Source organism: Lynx canadensis, chromosome A2, assembly GCF_007474595.2.
Source record: "Lynx canadensis isolate LIC74 chromosome A2, mLynCan4.pri.v2, whole genome shotgun sequence".
In the NCBI taxonomy this organism is placed as follows: Eukaryota; Metazoa; Chordata; class Mammalia; order Carnivora; family Felidae; genus Lynx; species Lynx canadensis.
Window position 1 is genome coordinate 20647408 of NC_044304.2, and position 18715 is coordinate 20666122.

The following is an 18715-nucleotide window of genomic DNA, read 5'->3' on the forward strand; positions in this document are numbered from 1 at the left end:
CATATCTGGAACACAGTTTGTGGGTTCTATCCTAGAGGGCTAGGTTCAGGGGTCCTCCAAGGCTTTTTGGGAGAATAGTGTTTGCTCTTTGGGGGTAGGGGATACTATTCCCTATGTGCAATCCACCCCCCCCCAACACACCTCCTGGAGCATTTGATGGCTTTGCCCCAATCCAGCCCCTTTCTCCTCTAGCCAATCAGAACCCACCCCTTGCTCCAAAGCTGGCTTTACAAACCCAGGCCCAGGCCTGTCTTCTGGGTGGGCCAGAGCCTAAGAAGACTCCAAAGGAAGGGCCAGCACAAGGCAGGTGTTGGGGACCCTCCCACCCTGCCCAACCCTTAGAGTCCATCTCCTATGCTAATTATTGGACCCTATTACTGTTAACCCTGGAGCTCACATTTCCAACTCTGTAGGGCAGAGCTGAACTGTTTCCAGAGTCTCTAACCATTCTGTAAGGCTGATCTCCCACTCATTGCCAGCCAGGCAGCCAGACAGACACTAACATCCCAAGGAGCATGGCTGGCTCACAACCAAGGGCACACCAAGCATCAGAAGAACAGGCTAGAGGTTTTATTTATCTTCAAAACTGTCCCATGTCCATCTGGATCTCCTGGGGCTGGGGAATTGGAGGGATTTCTTGCCTGGCTGATAGATGATGAAAATGAGGCTCAGAGGAAAGCAGTAAGCTTGTCCAAGGTCCCTTGTTGGCTCCTTCACTCTGACAGAGAGGCACTACTACAAGTAGTTTCTGGGGCCCAGAGTGGAAAAGGATGAATTCTGGGGCTGGGATTGACATTTTCCTTCTGCCTTGACCGCTGGAGGAGTGCTGTGTGCAGCAGTCCCAGACGACGATGATGACGCAGACTGGGGTGGAGGGAAGAAGTGGGGGAGGAGAGGTCATGCCTCAGCATTGTCCCCGGAATGGAGCCTGACCTTGCCTGAACTCCAGCAGCTTGGTCTTCCCTGCCCAGAGCCAGGGTGATAAGACGAGTTTGTACTGCAGCTCTGAGGAGGGAGGCAAGACAGCAGTGAGGGAGAAAAGGGAGGGAGGAATGGAGAGAAGAAAGGAAAAAGAATGGGGAAGGAAGAAGAGAGGAGAGGAAGGCTGAATGGGACCCACTCAGACTCATCAGCGAGACAGGTGAGGTACTTTCACTTTACAGATGCAAAAACAGAGGCTTAGGATGTGGGGTATTTTGCTGATGACCTCACGATCAGAAAGTGGCAGAGCCAGGATTAGAACTCATGGCTTTAGTACTTGCCCTTCAAAATCCCAAACTGGAAACCACTCAGGAAACAGTTCCCAAAATGTGGCCCTAAGATATGCTGCCCGCACATCACCAAGAGAGAGGCCTGGTGAAAATATAGATTCCTGGGTCAGAATCAAAGGGCCATTGCCTGCGAATACGCATTTTGACCATTGCCCTGGTGGTGGTTCTTGAGCTGACACTGGAAATCTCTGTGGCCCCTTTATGGCCTTTCTTTCCTACCTCCTCACATTCTAGCTGCATCCCTGAAGCCCAGCTATTCAGGCTGACTCACACTAACCCTCCAGGACAGGCCTGGGACTTTCCCACTGAAAGCTTCACTTATCAGTCTCCCAGTTGCATGTAGACCCACCCTTCCAGCTGGCACCACTCTTCCGGAAGGCTTCTTGGTGGTTGGGATCCCCCCTCCTTCAGTGTCTGGGGAGTAACAGCCTCCTCCTCCATCTGGAATTGTTTACAACATTCTATTTCACTTTCCAAGTGAGTCTCTTTTGTTTCTCAACCTTTCCCTCTATTAAACAGGAAACTCCCAGCTGGAGCCTTGCTGGTTTAAACAATAAGCCTCTGAAATCCATGACTTCACCTGACCCTCCTGCCAACCACAAGTGGCAGGGCTGGGAGAGATTTACAATGAGGAAAATGAACCTCAGAGAGGTTGTGGCCTGCCCAAGGCCAAGTGAGATTCAGTGCCAGGGTTAGAACCCGTATTTAGTTCCAATGTCCAGTTCTTTCTGCTTCTGTTTCACCTCTGATCACTCAAACAGTCCTGTGAGGCAGGTAGAACAGGGATTATGATCCCATTGCCCAGATAAGGAAAGTGAGGCCCAGAGAAGAGCAAAACACTCAACACCATCTTCACCATTTCCACTTCTAGGTGCATTTGGGTCTGAGTCCAAGTGCTGACCTTTCCTCATGTCTCCTCTCAGCAGGATGGGGCAGAGCTCGGCCCAGGACTCCTAGGCCAGAGCCCTCTTCATGGGCCCCTGGACTGGTTCTGGTGCCATTCTGGACCCAGCTGCCTCCTCTGCATGTGGAGACTCCCCTTGCCTGCCTCTCAGCTGGCTGGAGACTCAAGAGAGAGGGAATTAAGAAGTAGCTGAACACATCTTAGTCACCATCACTCTGAACTTTGTCCCTCTTATTATTAATGCCCAGCTAAGGAAGGAGCAACCTGGATGGCCCTTCAAGACTGGAGGAGGGCAGCTGTGAGCTTGGCACAGGCCCAGGCCAACCCAGCTCAAGTTAAGTTGGGAAGGGTGTGGAGCAGATTGGTGTTCCTGAGAGGGATTTGCCTAACCCTACCCTGCAGGTGTGGACTGGGGAGACCCAAAGGAGCCATGGCCCAACTCTGAACTTTGGGATGGAGTTCTGAGCCGCCCAGTTGGTGCCGAAGGCGGCCAGCAAGAGACTTCGGACTGCCTGCGATGGAAAAAAAAAAGTCGTAATAATATGTGTCAAACCCTAACTACGTCAGGCTTTGCGCCTCCACACTATCTCCAGATAGTGCTCAGAGCTGTGTAGTACACGGGTTCTATCCAGCCCAGCCCCTCTTGCCCTTTCTCTGCCTCAGATTAAGTCCCTTCATCTCGGACTCCGAGGGGTCCCCTCCAGCCTCACCCTCTCCCCACATCACCCCCAGAACCACTCCATCCTTGGGCAAATACACCCCCACCTCTTCTGGGAAGCCCTTCGTCACAGACAGGGCGGATCCTGCTTTAGACCGTGGTCCGGAACGCCTTCCTTACCCTCCTTCTTCTATATCCAAGGCACCAGTTTCTACAACCCTATAACGTCCCAGTTGTCCTCAGGGGCACTTCCCCTCCGACTTTGCCCTTTTACAGGGTTCTGAAGCATAGTGCAGTTAGTAGAGAAACAAGAAGAGGGTGTAGGATCCACTACCGTGCCCCTCCTTCTCTTGGCAGGCGATCCGGGAAAGCCCAGGTCCCAACCGACTAGCCAAGCCCACGTAGGGGCCCCGCCCTTCCTACGCTAAGAGCTAGACGCGGTACGCCTGCGCGGAGGAAGTCCACGCCCATGGCGCATGCGCGGCGCTCACTCTGGCTGTATATTAGGGCGACGCTGCTCGCGGCCTGAGGGTTCCCGCGGACAAGGGCAACGGTTTGGTTCTGCTTGGCCTGGGTGCCTGCCGACTCCGCCACAGCTGTCGCCGCCTCTGCAGTCCCCCGCGCAGGTGAGGGCCCGCGCTTTGGGTACGGCGCCGGGCAAGGAAGTCCCCGCGTGTCTTGCCAGCCCGCGCCCCGCTCTCCCGGACGTTGGGACCCCATCCCCCACAGCACCCATCACCTGCCTGCTCGGGGTCAGCGTTCATCTCCCAGATTCTTAGCCCATTGGGCTGCCTCAGTGTACCCTATTCAGCTCCCTCCTTACATTTCCTATTTAACTGGCCGCTTCTTTAGAATTCCTTTCTCATACTCTTTCCGTTATTCTCGAGCCCTCAACCCCCGGATAACCTCTGACCTCTCCCCGCCCAGGACTACGATCTAACTCCAGACCCAACACCCTCGATTTTATAGTTCCTGCCTCTCCCCAGTTAGCCCCAACCGTACTTCCCCTCGTTTTCCTGCCCTTCTTTATGTCCCCTCCTTTCTCAGTTTAGTCGTGTTAGAGCTGTGGGGGATGACCTCAGAGAAATCCTTGCCTCTGGGACCCAGAGCCCAGCTGGGTGCCTTCCTGGGGTCTGGGGATGTGAGGACCAGGAGCAGTTTAGGATCCCTAGGAGTCCTCTGCCTGGATGAATGACAGTGACTTGTTCCCTAGCCTCACTTCTCCACCTGGGTGTGTGCCAACGTGTTTTATCTGCACTGTGCATCTTCCTCAAGGAGCCTCTGACCTCCCAAACCTGTTCCTGACTTGTCCCTTGTTGTCTCAGCCCCTTGGTGGTTAATCATCGGTATTTACTTCACTTGGTAAAGTTGCTTTGCAGGTGCTTTTGTGTAGAGCTGGGGAATGAAAGGAGAAGTTGGTGACCTGGGTAGAGTATGGTCACCACTAATTAGTTGAGTCCCACGTGAATGCTGTCCTTAGACATTATTATGTGAGACTTGTTATATCCCAGGGTACCCTTGCTATAAACTGTGGGCAACACCTGAACCCAATGACCTTGCAGTAGTATTTGCCTGATTATTAAGTGTTGATGTCACTCATTGTCTTTCTATAGGATCAGTGCACCCTCTCGGACATGGAGACTGTTGTTCGCCGCTGCCCATTCTTATCCAGAGTGCCTCAGGCCTTTCTGCAGAAGGCAGGCAAATCTCTGTTGTTCTATGCCCAAAACTGCCCTAAGATGATGGAAGTTGGGGCCAAGCCAGCCCCTCGGGCCCTGTCCACTTCAACAGTACACTGCCAGCAGGTCAAAGAAACCCCTCCGGCTAATGAGAGTAAGTGTCATTGGCAATAAAGTAGGAGGTGGCAGTGTTAGCATGCATCACTAGACTAGAAGCACTTCTAGTCCACAGCGGTGATGGGGGCACAGTAACAGAGGGAGTTACTCTGTGTCGGGCTTGATTCTTTGCATGGACTATCTCACAGTTGGCATCCTAACCCTGCAAGTATGCACTTTTAGTTTACCCATCTGGAAAGGTGAGATGGTGGCCAGTGTGCACCTTACAGGTTTATGGGTTGTATTCGATGTCTGTTGGAGTTTTAGTGTTCATCAGTACCTCATTCACATAAATAGAAAGTTGGGATGTTCCAGTTCAACCTTTCCTTCATTAAATATTTGGCTCTTTGGCTTTTTTTTTTTTTTTTTAAATAGGCTTTATTTTTTAGAGCAGTTTTAGGTTTGCAGCAAAATTGAGTGGAAGCTTTTGGCTTTTAAAGTTGTAACTTTTTTCTTTTCTAAATTATTTTTTTTATTGTGGTAAAATGCACCTAACATAAAACTTACCATTTCTTACCAACTGTATGTACAGTTCAGTGGTGTTAAGTACATTCATATGTTTTTAAATTTTTTTTAAGCTTATTTATTTTGAGAGAGACAGAAACAGCGAGAGCAGGGGAAGGGCAGAGAGAGAGAGACAGAGAGAATCCCAAGCAGACTCCACACTGTCAGTGCAGAGCCCGACCACCATCCAATTTCCAGAGCTCTTCAGCATCCCAAACTGAAACTCTGTGCTCATTCAACACTAACTCCCCCCCCCCGCCCCCTGCAAATACCATTCCACTTTCTGTTTCTGAATTTGACTGCTCTAGAAGCCTCACATAAATGGAATCATAGAATTCATTAGTGATTTTTTTAATACATGTATCTTTATTTTATGTATGAATCTTTAAATTTTTTTAATGTTTATTTATTTTTGAGAGAGGCAGACATGAAGCAGACTCCAGGCTCTGAGCTGTCAGCACAGAGCCTGACATGAGGCTCGAATTCACGAACCGTGAGATCATGACCTGAGCCGAAGTCGGATGCTTAACTGACTGAGCCACCCAGACGCCCCTAAATTTTGTTTTTAATAAAGAGATCAGAGTTGGATGTAGTTTTTCTCTGGCTCTACCAGGAGAGGATGTGGCTTTTCAGGTTTCACTTAATCCTAGAGAATAATTTACCTTGTAAACTCTGTTAGGTGTGTTCTCTGGATGTGTTTCTTGTAAGAAAGGAGTGTTTTGTGTTTTTTTTGTAAGCAGAAAGGATATAATCCTGTGTAGGATTTCTTTTCCTCTTTACTCTTTTAGGAGTTAGTTATGTGTTTTTCCTGAATAGTCAAGATCCTCTTTTACTATTCTGTCCCTAGTATAGAGGAAGTTGAGTAAAACGTGGCTTGTTCACTTGATAGATGTTGCAGCCATTGCAAATGATATTCACAGGCTATTTTGATCTTTATAATGAAAAGGGCAAAATAAGCAAGCACATGCAGAATAAGTAAAACTGTTTTTTAAACTTGCACATATGTAAAAAAATATGTTTTTAAAAAAACATAACTTACTGGGGCGCCTGGGTGGCGCAGTCGGTTAAGCGTCCGACTTCAGCCAGGTCACGATCTCACGGTCCGTGAGTTCGAGCCCCGCGTCAGGCTCTGGGCTGATGGCTCGGAGCCTGTAGCCTGTTTCCGATTCTGTGTCTCCCTCTCTCTCTGCCCCTCCCCCGTTCATGCTCTGTCTCTCTCTGTCCCAAAAATAAATAAAAAACGTTGAAAAAAAAAATTTTTTTTAAAAAAATAAAAAAAAAAACACATAACTTACTAAGATGCCTGCAATGGTTATGTTTTGAATGATAGAATGCTTTTTTTCTAGATTTCCCACAGTGAATGTGTATTACTTTTATAATGAATGACATGGACTTCAAAGCAATTTTTTGATTTTATAGAAAATTTTAATGAAAACTGCATTAAGACATCTTACCAAGTTGTAGAAGTTAGCCTCTGACTCACAGTATTCCAGGAAGATGCAGAATAAGACTTTACTAAAAGGAAGGTGAATGAATTTGCTTCAGGGGAAAGGAAAGTCATTGTGAGTAGAAGCACAATTACCAGCCAACTGTGTTAAGTCAGTGAACTAGTTTGATGCATTTAGATGAGCTAGTAGATGCTGTGTATGTGATATCCATGTGGTTTTTTCTTGGCATATACTAATACTTTGAATTCTGTTAGACAAAAATGTAAAGAGTTCACTTTTAGCCTAATTTCTTTTGTTAAGAAAATCAGTAGTTTGTATGTTAAGCAACAGCAAGCCTTTTTGTCAAGAACGTGTTTTGAAAATATAAGCAGAGAGGGGCACCTGGGTGGCTCAGTCAGTTGAGTGTCTGACTTCAGCTCAGGTCATGATCTCGGGTTTGTGAGTTCAGGCCCCACGTCAGGCTCTGGACTGACAGCATGGAGCCTGGAGCCTGCTTCAGATTCTCTGTCTCCCTCTCTCTGCACCTCTCCTGCTTGTTCGTGCTCTCTCCTCAAAAATAAACATAAAAAAAATTAAAAAATATATATAAGCAGAGAAAAAAATTCTATGAACATTTCTCCTTACCTTCAAGAGTGTGTCCCCTCCTGAAATGTGTTGTGTGTCGTTAGGCTAGATTTACTGAAATCCATCTCAAGAACTGTTGGCTGTCTGAAACTAGAAAATACTACTTTTGGTGGATTTATAAGGGAAAAATACTGTGGGTTTGAAAGGTAACTGGATCGTGCCAATTAACTCCTCACAGGCACATTGATTCCAGTGAGGCAGATGAGAAAACGGTTCAATTAGCAGAATCTAATAAAAGTCAACTTGTGCCTAAAATGTGGGGGTAGAGTAAGTATAAAACTTCTCTGTGAGGCAATAAGAGAAAGAAACAAGGGGCTTTCTTGCGTGTTGTACAACCAGATCTGATGCTTCAGTTTTTCCATTTCACCCCCCAGAGGACAAAACTGCCAAAGCCGAGGGTCAGCAGGCTCCTGATGGATCCCAGCAGACTCCAGATGGCACACAGATTCCGTCTGGACATCCCTCCCTTGCCACAAGCCAGGGCACTGCGAGCAGATGCCCTTTCCTGGCAGCCCAGATGAGCCAGAAGGGCAGCAGCGTCTTCTGCAAAGCCAGTCTAGAGCTTCAGGAGGATGTGCAGGAAATGCATGCCGTGAGGAAAGGTAAACAGATGACTGGAACCATTAGGAGGAGTACAGAGGTCCTTTTGGTTCTTTTGATCCTCCAGATTTATGTATGAGCTCTTATTAGGGTAGTATTTGTATAGAAACTTCCTCTTTTAGGGCCAAGGAAGAAGGTCATCAAGATAGGAGTCCGAGGACCATATGACAAAATGTGGGACTTTCTTCCTGGTGTGTGTGTAGGATATGACCACCTTTTATAGTAATTGCTTCATTTCTGAAAATACCCTGATGGTGTAAGCTGTTACAAAACTGCCCTTTCTTTCTTTCCTGCTATCTGGTGGGATAAAAGGTAAAAAATAATACTGCAATAATTGATGGTCTTAGGACTCCCAAGCTGTGTGTCTTACTGATGGTGATTAAGAGACAACCTTAATTCCAGTTGTGGCTATGTCCACAGAGCACCCAGGGTCCCCAGAAAACCTCACCAGCAGAAATGATGCATATGGCTGGAATTGTTTTCCATGAAGAAAATTGAGATTAAGGTTGGGTGGAGTGGGAAGGTGGGGAAGGCATGCCAACCGGCTAGAAAGCTTTGGACTTTAATGTTTATTAAAGCTGTCTGGTAGCTCTGAAAACAAAAGAAAACAACACCAGGCGTTGACCATTAAAATAAAAGGGAGGGAGAAAACTTCATACACTCAGTTACTACTAACTTTGGTTATGATCAGTTTTTTTTGGTGAACTAGACAGTAATTCACTTTTGACAATATTTTGACAATTCAATATTGTGAACTCAAAATAGAATGTTGGTTCCCTTCACTTGTTACTTTTGTTACAGAGGTTGCCCAAACCTCAGTGAACCCCAGTGTGATTAGTGTGAAGACCGACAGTGGGGAGCCAAGTGGGTTGCTGAAGAACTTCCAGGATATCATGCGAAAGCAAAGACCAGAAAGAGTATCCCATCTTCTTCAAGATAACTTGCCAAAATGTACGTCTCATCATTATTTGCCTGATGCAGGAGAGGGTTTTTAACGTAAACATACATTAGATTAAATACAAGATTGCATGGTGAGTTGTGGATTAAAAGCTATGCGTTTTGCTTGATACAAGTAGGTGTTCTTGGCCATAGTAAATACAAATCCTGTTGGTAACCTGCCTTCTGTCCCTTAATACCTACCTTTCTGTGCCCTAGCCCTGTATTAAACAGTTGACATACACAGTCTCATTTGAAAGCTTCACGATCTCAAGATGAGGATGTCATGTAACTTGCCCACATGAGTACTTCATTAATTTGTCCAGAAACTCCCTGCCATTAGATGACCAAGCGGGGGTTGGAACCCAGGTCTTTTGCCAAAGCCCAGATGTGCTTCCTAACCATCAGACTGTCCCATCTTTGGTTTTTAGCTGTTTCCACTTTTCAGTATGATCGTTTCTTTGAGAAGAAAATTGATGAGAAAAAAAATGACCATACCTATCGAGTTTTTAAAACTGTGAACCGGAGGGCACACATCTTTCCCATGGCGGATGACTATTCGGACTCTCTCATCACCAAAAAGCAGGTGTCGGTCTGGTGTAGCAATGACTACCTAGGAATGAGTCGCCATCCACGAGTGTGTGGGGCCGTCATGTAAGTAGCCCTCAGCTTTCAGATACCGCTGAAATTGCCAATTATTTGGCAAGACATTGATGATTTAGAGGGATTGGATCTTTTATGGGGGGAATATTTAGCAGCTGAAAGTGTACCATAGCAAAATACTATTCTCAGCCTTTGAAAATATCTACAGATTACTTTTTTTAATTAAAAAAAATTTTTTTAATGTTTATTTATTTTTGAGAGAGAGAGGGCAAGTGGGGGAAGAGAGCAGAGAGACACAGAATCCCAAGCAGGCTTCACACTGTCAGTGCAGAGCCCGATGTGGGGCTTGAAGCCACGAACCGTGAGATCATGACCTGAACCAAAACTAAGAGGCGCTTAACTGATTGACCCACCCAGGCGCCCCTCTGCAGATTACTTTTAAAAGAACTCGAGCGCACAAGTAGTTCGTAGAGCCCCTTTGTGTATGAGGGTTCAAGTTTATTGGCTCATTGACTGCTCCTGTCTATTCACCCACTACCACTCCTTAAGTGAGTGTGCCTTTAACACCAGGCAGCCTTGCACAGAGGCATCCCTGCTGAAACTTCGGATGGAGAGCTATAAATCTAGCAGCACTGGAGGAAAAGCTACTTCAAAAAGACATTTAAAAAGATGGTAGATCCTGTCATTCATGTTCTTTAGGAGGTTCGCCTGGCTGAGGACACTTGAGAGAGTTGCTTGTCAAAGTCTCCAAGGAGGCTTGCTAAAGAGAGTCCAGTCTGAGGTGTGTTGATAGATAAATCCTAACATTATGTGACTGGTTTTCAGAGGGTTTAGGTTCAGGTAACCGCCATCCAGGATGTCCATGTAGCGACTGATGTGTTTGGAGAGAAGGGTATTTGTCAGAATAAAGAAGCCTTAGTAAATTAACTCAGCTAATACTAAGTACTTAGTTGATTGATAAACGAACACTTGTTTTTGATCCCTGGAGTTATCCTCAGGGTATCATCATCCTGGTGTTGACACCAAATGCCACCTAGTCTGAAGATGAAGTCAGTTGAAACTTCTGGCTCCTGGTTTCACCATGAGTGAGTGCTAGATCAATGTAAGGTTCAGTATCCTAGCTCCTAGGGAGAGGAATGATTCACATAGTGTTCAGAACCATGAGATTTATTTTCTGCTCCCTCCCCAATTTTTTTTTTTTTTCTTTAAATAAAAGGGACACTTTGAAACAACATGGTGCTGGAGCAGGTGGTACTAGAAATATTTCAGGAACTAGTAAATTCCATGTGGACCTGGAGCAGGAGCTGGCTGATTTACATGGGAAAGATGCAGCACTCTTGTTTTCCTCCTGCTTTGTGGCCAACGACTCGACCCTGTTCACTCTGGCTAGGATGATGCCGGGTAAGGAAGCCTGTCATGGGTGCCTTAGAGTTTTTTGAGTTTCCTAGTAATAGCAGGGATATTGACAACAAAGAGGGCTTACCAAAAACAGTTAAGAGCAGTGATAGTATCTGGGAGCATTTTTCCTTGAATTGAGCATCAAGTGCTCACTGCACATGAAAAGTTCCAGCAGCAAATGATACTAATGAAGAAGCAGATTTGAAGGGCTGTCCTTAAGCTAATTGCTTCAAATATGTGTTGTATGCTAGGAAAATCCTTTGGAGAATTCTGTTAATCATTGGTAGTTATCTTTTGATAAAGTTTGGAATGAGGTGGCCAGATTTAAGAGCAGATTGGTTGTCTGCCCAGTGGTTATTCTATTCTACACCTATGGGCCTTCTCAAAAGAGAAGCACTAGTTCATGGTTTTCCCAGGAAGAAACTGGCAAGCAGTGTCTTTCCTACTGGGCAAAGCAGCACTTTCAGGGCAAAGTCTGTTGTCCCTGACTGTCTAGGAAATAATTTGTCTTTGGTGCAGATGGCTTGATAAATAGTGAGGTTTTTTGTATCCTGTTAGGCTGTGAGATTTACTCTGATTCTGGGAACCATGCCTCCATGATCCAAGGGATTCGGAACAGCCGAGTGCCAAAGTACATCTTCCGCCACAATGACGTCAGCCACCTCAGAGAACTGTTACAGAGATCTGACCCCTCGGTCCCCAAGATTGTTGCCTTTGAAACCGTCCACTCAATGGATGGTAAGTCTAAGTAGAGGCCAGTCTGAAACCTTAAATGAAAAACAAGCTGGGCCTGGACTCTTTAAATAAAGTGTAATGTTTATTTTGTTTTTGCAGTTTCTTTTCATTCTGCTAGGAATTCATATTTGGTGGACATTGTATAGGTTTGAGGGAACGTAGGTTTTTTTATTCTGGCTTTTACTAGGCTCTGAGAACCTTAGATAAACTAGAAACTGGGGGAAATTCATTGTCTTTCCCAGTATTAAAAATGATATCTTTAGAACATAAGCTGTTTTGTTCTGACTGACTCTTACCAAGCAGAAATTTGTGAAGTAGCAAGCTCTTCAAGGCAGTCTGTGTTCTTTCCTCAGGGGCAGTGTGCCCACTGGAAGAGCTATGTGATGTGGCGCATGAGTTTGGAGCAATCACCTTTGTGGATGAGGTCCATGCCGTGGGACTGTATGGGGCTCGAGGTGGAGGGATTGGTGATCGTGACGGAGTTATGCCCAAAATGGACATCATTTCTGGAACGCTTGGTATGTATACTCTGCACATTCTGTAATCTGCACTAAAGTTATATTTTCCTGGGGCTCCTGGGTGGCTCAGTCAGTTAAGCATCGCTCAGGTCATGATCTTGTGGTTTGTGAGTTCGAGCCCCGCATCGGGCTCCACACTGACAGTGCACAGCCTGCTAGGCATTCTCTCTCTCCTCTCTCTGCCCCTCTTTCTCTCTCAAAAGAAATAAACTTTAAAAAATTTTTTAAAAAATAAAGTTGTATCTTCCTATCAAGGCCCCAGGACTAACTGGGGTCAGGTGAAGAGACAGTGTGATAGCATTTAAAGCCTGGGCCACTTTCTGGATGAGTTTGTATATTCTCGGTGGTGGCACAGCTTAGCAGAATCCCTTGAATCGTGGAGGCATGATTCCCAGAATTAAATCTCACAGCCTAATATGACAAATACCATTTGTTGCCATCCGAGCTCATTCCAAACATAGTTGCGGTTCTAGCTACATGGTAACAGCGTTTACTCTCTGTACTTCAGATTGTTCCATTATATTGAAGAATCCTAGCCATGTTTTAGAGCATTTTTTGGGACCTACGGGTTCAGGTGTGTGAAGCACTGAGCTCTGTGCCCACTACATGGAGACCATTGCAGTTCACTCTGGCTACTCTGTATCTGCTCCTCCTGGGTGAGAAGCATTATCTCATGGGGCTGGCCGCTGTAGCCATGTTGCCTGCTGGCCATAAATCCCATCTGCATAGCTCCCTGGCTGTGTAACCTGGAGCTGCACCTCAGTTTCCTCACCGATACAGGTTTCCCCACTACCTGAAAGTGGAGTGTCCCTTTGAAACGTTTCGTAAGACAAGATGGCATAAAGCAAAGACACAGGTGCTCACAGACGCAGATCAAAGCTCTGGTGGCCTGACGCTGGGGTGTCGCCTGTGCTTCCCGGGGATAGGGCTGGGCAGGGCCACTTTCGTTGCTTGGGGTACGCGGTGCCAAACACTGGAGGCTATTTTCACCTTCCACTTTTTCTCATAAAAGTGAAAGCCCTCTCAGATTTCTTCCGGTGAGTGAAAACCAAGTACTAATGTAGGTCTTTCATAAAAGCAAAGTGGCATAACAACTTTTGAAAAGTAGGGACACCTGTATAAGGGAGCTAACAAGCCCTACCTCAGTTTTTGTGGAGAAGATAAGTAAACATGTGCAAACAATTACCATAGACCTTCTCTTTGCCTATGAGGAGTCTAAGATGAAAATATGAACTGTAAAACTCTGAAGATTTCAAAAGTTAGTAAGGCAGGGGCTCCTGGGTGGCTCAGTCGGTTAAGTGTCTGACTTTGGCTCAGGTCATGATCTCACGGTTTGTGGGTTTGAGCCCCACATCAGGCTCTGTGCTGACAGCTTAGAGCCTGGAGCCTGCTTCAGATTATCTGTCTCCCTCTCTCTCTGGCCCTTCCCTCTCGAGCTCTGTGTCTCTCTCTCTCTCTCAAAAGTAAATAAACATTAAAAAAAAAAAAAAAAGGCAGTTGGAGACCCGTGTAGCACTCTGCTGAAATGCCAGTTTACAGCCTGCATTAAGGAAGGGCGGGCCTAGAAGAGTGTCCACCAGCACTGTCTAGGGGCTGAGAACCTTGGGCAAACCAGGAGAGGTCAGGGGTCTCAGGGTAGAGCCCCTGCCAGGAGAAGAGCACTTGTTCGTATGTCCTAATTACAGCAACCATTTTCTTTCAAAGAGCTCTTGTGATGCGGGCTTTGTGAAGGTGTAGTCATTGTGAGCTGGAACAGACTGGAGAGAAATTTTCCACTGTAAGAGCTTACACCAACCCAGCCCTGTGTGGGGTTCAAGCAGGAATGTTAATTACAGAACACAATGTTAACATCTAGAAGGACTCTTCTCGAGCCCTTAATCCTGAAACTTGAGCTACAGATTATACAAAGGGATTTGAGGAGAATCAAAAAGTGAGGTGGGCCCTAAATCAACCCTAACAGGTTCTGAGTTTTCATTTTTCTCTGGGCGATGCTGCTTGTCCGAGTTCAGTGTTTACTTAGGTAGGAGACCATTCTGGTCACACCAAAACAGTTGATGTCTTAGCTGGGTTACATTCTAGCCTCCGGGGGAATGCTCACGGCAAGAGGACATTGCCAGCAGCACGATTCCGATCCTGTCCCAGAGAGCATGCACCACGTACCATGTACAACGTGGGAGGTGGCGCCCTGCCCACTGGGGGAGCAGCCAGTCCAGGTGGGAAGAGACACAGCGGCATGCTCTTCAGGCGCACAGGATGGGTCGCTCAGTGCTAGGCCTGCTGTGGAGACCTGTCCTTTGATCCTAGTCAGATACCAGCGTGGCCATGTGAATTAGGGGAGGACCCTTTCATAACCTCCTCAACTTTCTCCCTTTCAGAAATCGGTGGACATCCCTTTACTTTATAGTCTTAGGGCACATTGAGGAGACAAAGATGCTCTAAGGCTGTGCAGCGTCTTGCTGGTACATTTAGGGGCAGTTGCTATAGTAAATGTGGCTGTCTCCTCCTAGGCAAAGCCTTTGGCTGTGTTGGAGGGTACATCGCCAGCACGAGTTCTCTGATCGACACGGTACGGTCCTATGCGGCTGGCTTCATCTTCACCACCTCCCTGCCGCCCATGCTGCTGGCTGGAGCCCTGGAGTCTGTGCGGATCCTGAAGAGTGCTGAGGGGCGGGCGCTTCGCCGCCAGCACCAACGCAACGTCAAGCTCATGAGGCAGATGCTCATGGACGCGGGCCTCCCAGTTGTCCACTGCCCCAGTCACATCATCCCTGTCCGGGTAATGACCTGTCTGTGAGTGGACTTGCTGGGGGCTGTGCCTCTGCACATGACGTGTGAGATGTTCTGTTTCGTGCCTTCTTGAAGTTGAGGGAGGCAGGGGGGCTGCTGGGGCAGGGGGCTGTAGTCAGTGGCCCTCTGCTCGTTGCTGCCTTTGGCTGACTTCACAGTGAAAATGAAGGCTTTGAACCCAGCAGGCTAGAGCAGAGGTTCCTTCTCCGCAACACTGGCCTTAAAAGGGTAAACACAAAGCTTCTGTCTGAAAAGTTCCGGGAGCCTAAACTTGGCTCGCTTTGAAGTATGGCTTTTTATTCAGTTAATTTTGAAATAGGTCTTGCCCTTTCCACTGTAAATAGTAGACTGTTGGTGTCACAGTTGAATTAGTAGAATTAATACAGCTAGTACAATCAAAGCTGCTTCATTCCCACGGTATGCACATCCCTGGATAGGAGAATTAGCTGGCATCAACTGAAGTTGAAGCTTGGGAGGGAGATCAGTGTGAAATTGGCTTCTTACGTGGTTTCCATCCCCCGGACCATACTAAGCACAGCTGGGCCCTTTAAGTTGCAGGCTTGCACTGCTGCTTGAGCCTGAGCCTCCTGAGTGCCGTGTGCATTAGAATTGCTGCTAAGAGGCAGTCCACACTGTTGTGACCTTACCTTCTGTTGTCAAACTTAGGTTGCAGATGCCGCGAAAAACACTGAAGTGTGTGATGAACTAATGAGCAGACATAACATCTATGTCCAAGCAATCAATTACCCCACAGTGCCCCGGGGGGAGGAGCTCCTGCGGATCGCCCCCACTCCTCACCACACACCGCAGATGATGAACTACTTCCTTGGTGAGTACCTGGAGAGTGCCGGGACCTCCTCACTGGAGAGTTGCATAAAGCTGTCTTTGCGGTGTGTATAATCGAAGCCCTTCAAAGGCATTCAGAACTGTTTCTTTCTCCAGGTAATTAAGAATGCTCTCAGATGGTATAAAACTGTAAAAGACGTTTGTTTGATTCACTTTAATGGGTATATGCCTGCTTTTAGAAGCTCTGAGGGAGCCTGCTCATCCACCCACTCTTTCCATTGCCCCCTTGTCAGGGTGACTCAAAGATATACGGTGACGGCTGGGGAGTAGAGAGAGGCCTCTGAAGGCTTTAGTCTGCCCTGGCCCTCTGGAGCTCGGCCTGGGGCTTCGATTCCCCTGAGGTGCAGTCCCTGAAGCAACCCCCCCCCCCCCCCCCCCCCGCCTAACACCTTCTGATAAGCGTAATTGTTCAGTGTTTTATACTGCTTGTGGTTCTGTACAACCCAACTCAGCACCCCCATGTCCAACCTGAAGGCAGAGATCCAGGAGCTGCTTTCAGCCACAGGTTGGTTCTGCCTCCTGAGCCTCCTCAGGTGGTCCTGCTTGCCTTAAAACCGCATTATTGAGATATAATTTACATACCACAAATTTCACCCTTTTAAAGGACACAGTTCTGGGGGTCTTAGGTCCATCATGATGCTGTGCAACCGTCACCACTATCTGATTCCAGGACCTTTTCATCACCCTGGAGAGAAACCCCATACCCATGAGCAGCCATGCCGTCCCCTTTCCCCAGCCTGTGTCAGCTGCTGACCCCTTTCTGCCTCTGTGGATTTGCCCATGCTTTACATTTCACATAACTGGCATCATACCCTACATAGGTTCTTTATGCCTGACTTCTTTACAGCACAGTGTTTTCAGGGTTCACCTGTGTTGTAGCCTGAATCCTCACTTTCTTTTTATACCGAATAATCTTTTGTATGGACGTACCACATTGTGTTTATCCATCAGTTGATGGACATTTAAGTTGTTGCTGCTTTTTGACTGTTATGAAAATAATGCCACTGGCAACGTTTGTGTTTGACTTTTTTTTTTTAAATGTTTGTTTATTTTTGAGAGGGAGAGAGACAGAGTGCGAGCAGGGGAGGGTCAGAGAGAGAGGGGGACACAGAATCTGAAGCAGGCTTCAGGCTCCCAAGTTGTCAGCACAGAGCCCGATGTGGGGCTCGAACTCATGAGCCGTGAGATCATGGCCTGAGCTGAAGTCAGATGCTTAACTGACTGAGCCACCCAGGCGCCCCAGTGTTTGACTTTTTGTATAGGCCAATGTTTGCATTTCTCTTGCATGCATACTCCCTTCAGTTTTTTATTTTTTTTATTTTTACATTTATTTATTTTTGAGAGACAGAGTGAGACAAAGTGAGAGCGGGGGAGGGGCAGAGAGAGAGGGAGACACAGGATCGGAAAGCAGGCTCCAGGCTCTGAGCTGTCAGCACAGAGCCCGACGCGGGGCTCGAACCCACAGACCATGAGATCATGACCTGAGCCAAAGTCTGACGCTCAACCAACTGAGCCACCCAGGCGCCCCACTCCCTTCAATTTTTAAAAACTTTTTCCTCACAGAGAATCTGCTGGCCACGTGGAAGAGAGTGGGTCTGGAACTCAAGCCACATTCCTCAGCCGAGTGCAACTTCTGCAGGAGGCCACTGCATTTTGAAGTGATGAGTGAAAGAGAGAAATCCTACTTCTCCGGCATGAGCAAGTTGGTATCTGCCCAGGCCTGAGTGTGTCATGACCTCAGTTACTCACTGAACCCCAGGCCGTGTCATATCCACATAGTCTCCAGAGTTGTCTTTATATGTGAATTAAATTATATTAAATTTTAATCTATAGTAAAAGCACAGTCCTGAAAATAAATTCTTGTTTAAGTGACGGGTCCTGTTACTGGGCGCTGAATCAGAAAAATCATTTTTCTTCATGCCTTTCAACTTGGTCTGTATTGCTGAGATACGTGAAATGATGGGCATGTCCTGGTCCTCTGGTAGTGACTGCGGACCCGGCTGGGATGGCAGACCCTCCTGCTCGGCGTGAACCCAACTTTGTCTTCACTGCCCACTGCCACCCCAGCCCTGCAGCTGAGGGGCCCTGAGCAGGCCAGGCCCCGTGGTGGCCATTTCACTCCAGTTCCTCCCCTCTAATTGTGGTCCTGCCACAGCGGTTTCCCTCCCTGCTTTCCCTTCTCAGCTACTGCCTTGGCCTCAGGCTTCCCTGTGAAAGTAGGGCAGTCCGAAGGGAACTGCTTGTCTGTCCCCACTGAGTCCTCCAGCCCGTCTGCCCTCTATACCTGCTGATTGTGTCCCTTGCAGAGACAGTGCACGTGTCCGTGCTTCTCTGTCTGACTCCTGCTTTGTTTTCTGGGTCCTATGGTTTCTATCACCTTCCTACAACCACCTCCAACCTCCTCAGTCATGAGGTCATGAATTTGTTCCCATTGGCCTACAGCAGGCTTTGTCACCCACCCACTAAATAAGCCAGCTCTCCCTTAGTCTAGACCCCCTTTGGGCTACTGCCCGTCCCCTCTGTTCTGCCTCTTTCCCGATCAGCTGCCTCACTTGGTCCTCTGTCCTGCGCCTGCGGAGGCTACTTTTTTTTTTTTTTTTTTAGCCACATTTTGTCTCTATCTTAACCAAATCCAATGTTTTTCCTTTCACTGGCTCTCCCAGTGGTCTTTGCGGTGTCTGTCCTTGGCCTTTTCACAGCTTCCTTCTCTGACCTGTGCTACCAGCCTCTCCTGAACACTGAACTCTCTCACGAACTGGTCCCTTTTTGAATGTTGGGCACCCACCAGCCTCATCTCTAATTGCACTTAGCACTTCCCTCACGCCATGTGATCTCTCCCAGCCCTGGGCTTTCAGTTCCAGCTGGTCGCTGCTGACTGCTGTCGAACACCTCGAACCACACAGGTCCAGAGGCACCTCGGCCTGCCCACTCCTCTGCCTTCTCTTCCCTTGTCTTCCAGCATCTACCCACTTACTTTGGTCCGTCATGGAGAAGTCCGCTATCTCTTCTCACACGAGACTGTTGGCAAAGTCCTATAAATTCTGACAT

The 18715-nt window shown here is 47.4% G+C and overlaps 1 protein-coding gene and 1 long non-coding RNA gene across 2 annotated transcripts; one reads left to right on the forward strand and one right to left on the reverse strand.

Annotated features, from left to right (window-relative positions):
* Positions 1-548: 548 nt before the first annotated feature.
* Positions 549-3207, reverse strand: LOC116737904. The gene is made up of 2 exons (XR_004343239.1): positions 3014-3207; positions 549-2687 (listed from the first exon to the last, which is right to left on the reverse strand). It is a non-coding gene; the product is annotated as an uncharacterized LOC116737904 (long non-coding RNA).
* A 130-nt stretch (positions 3208-3337) lies between these two features.
* ALAS1 (5'-aminolevulinate synthase 1) lies at positions 3338-17539 on the forward strand. The gene is made up of 11 exons (XM_030306920.1): positions 3338-3459; positions 4447-4666; positions 7619-7846; positions 8646-8795; positions 9212-9434; positions 10600-10784; positions 11340-11519; positions 11870-12034; positions 14542-14810; positions 15488-15650; positions 17231-17539. Exons 2-11 carry the CDS (start codon positions 4468-4470, stop codon positions 17389-17391), a joined length of 1923 nt encoding a protein of 640 aa, XP_030162780.1. The 5' UTR covers positions 3338-3459; positions 4447-4467; the 3' UTR covers positions 17392-17539.
* The last annotated feature ends 1176 nt before the right edge of the window (positions 17540-18715 follow it).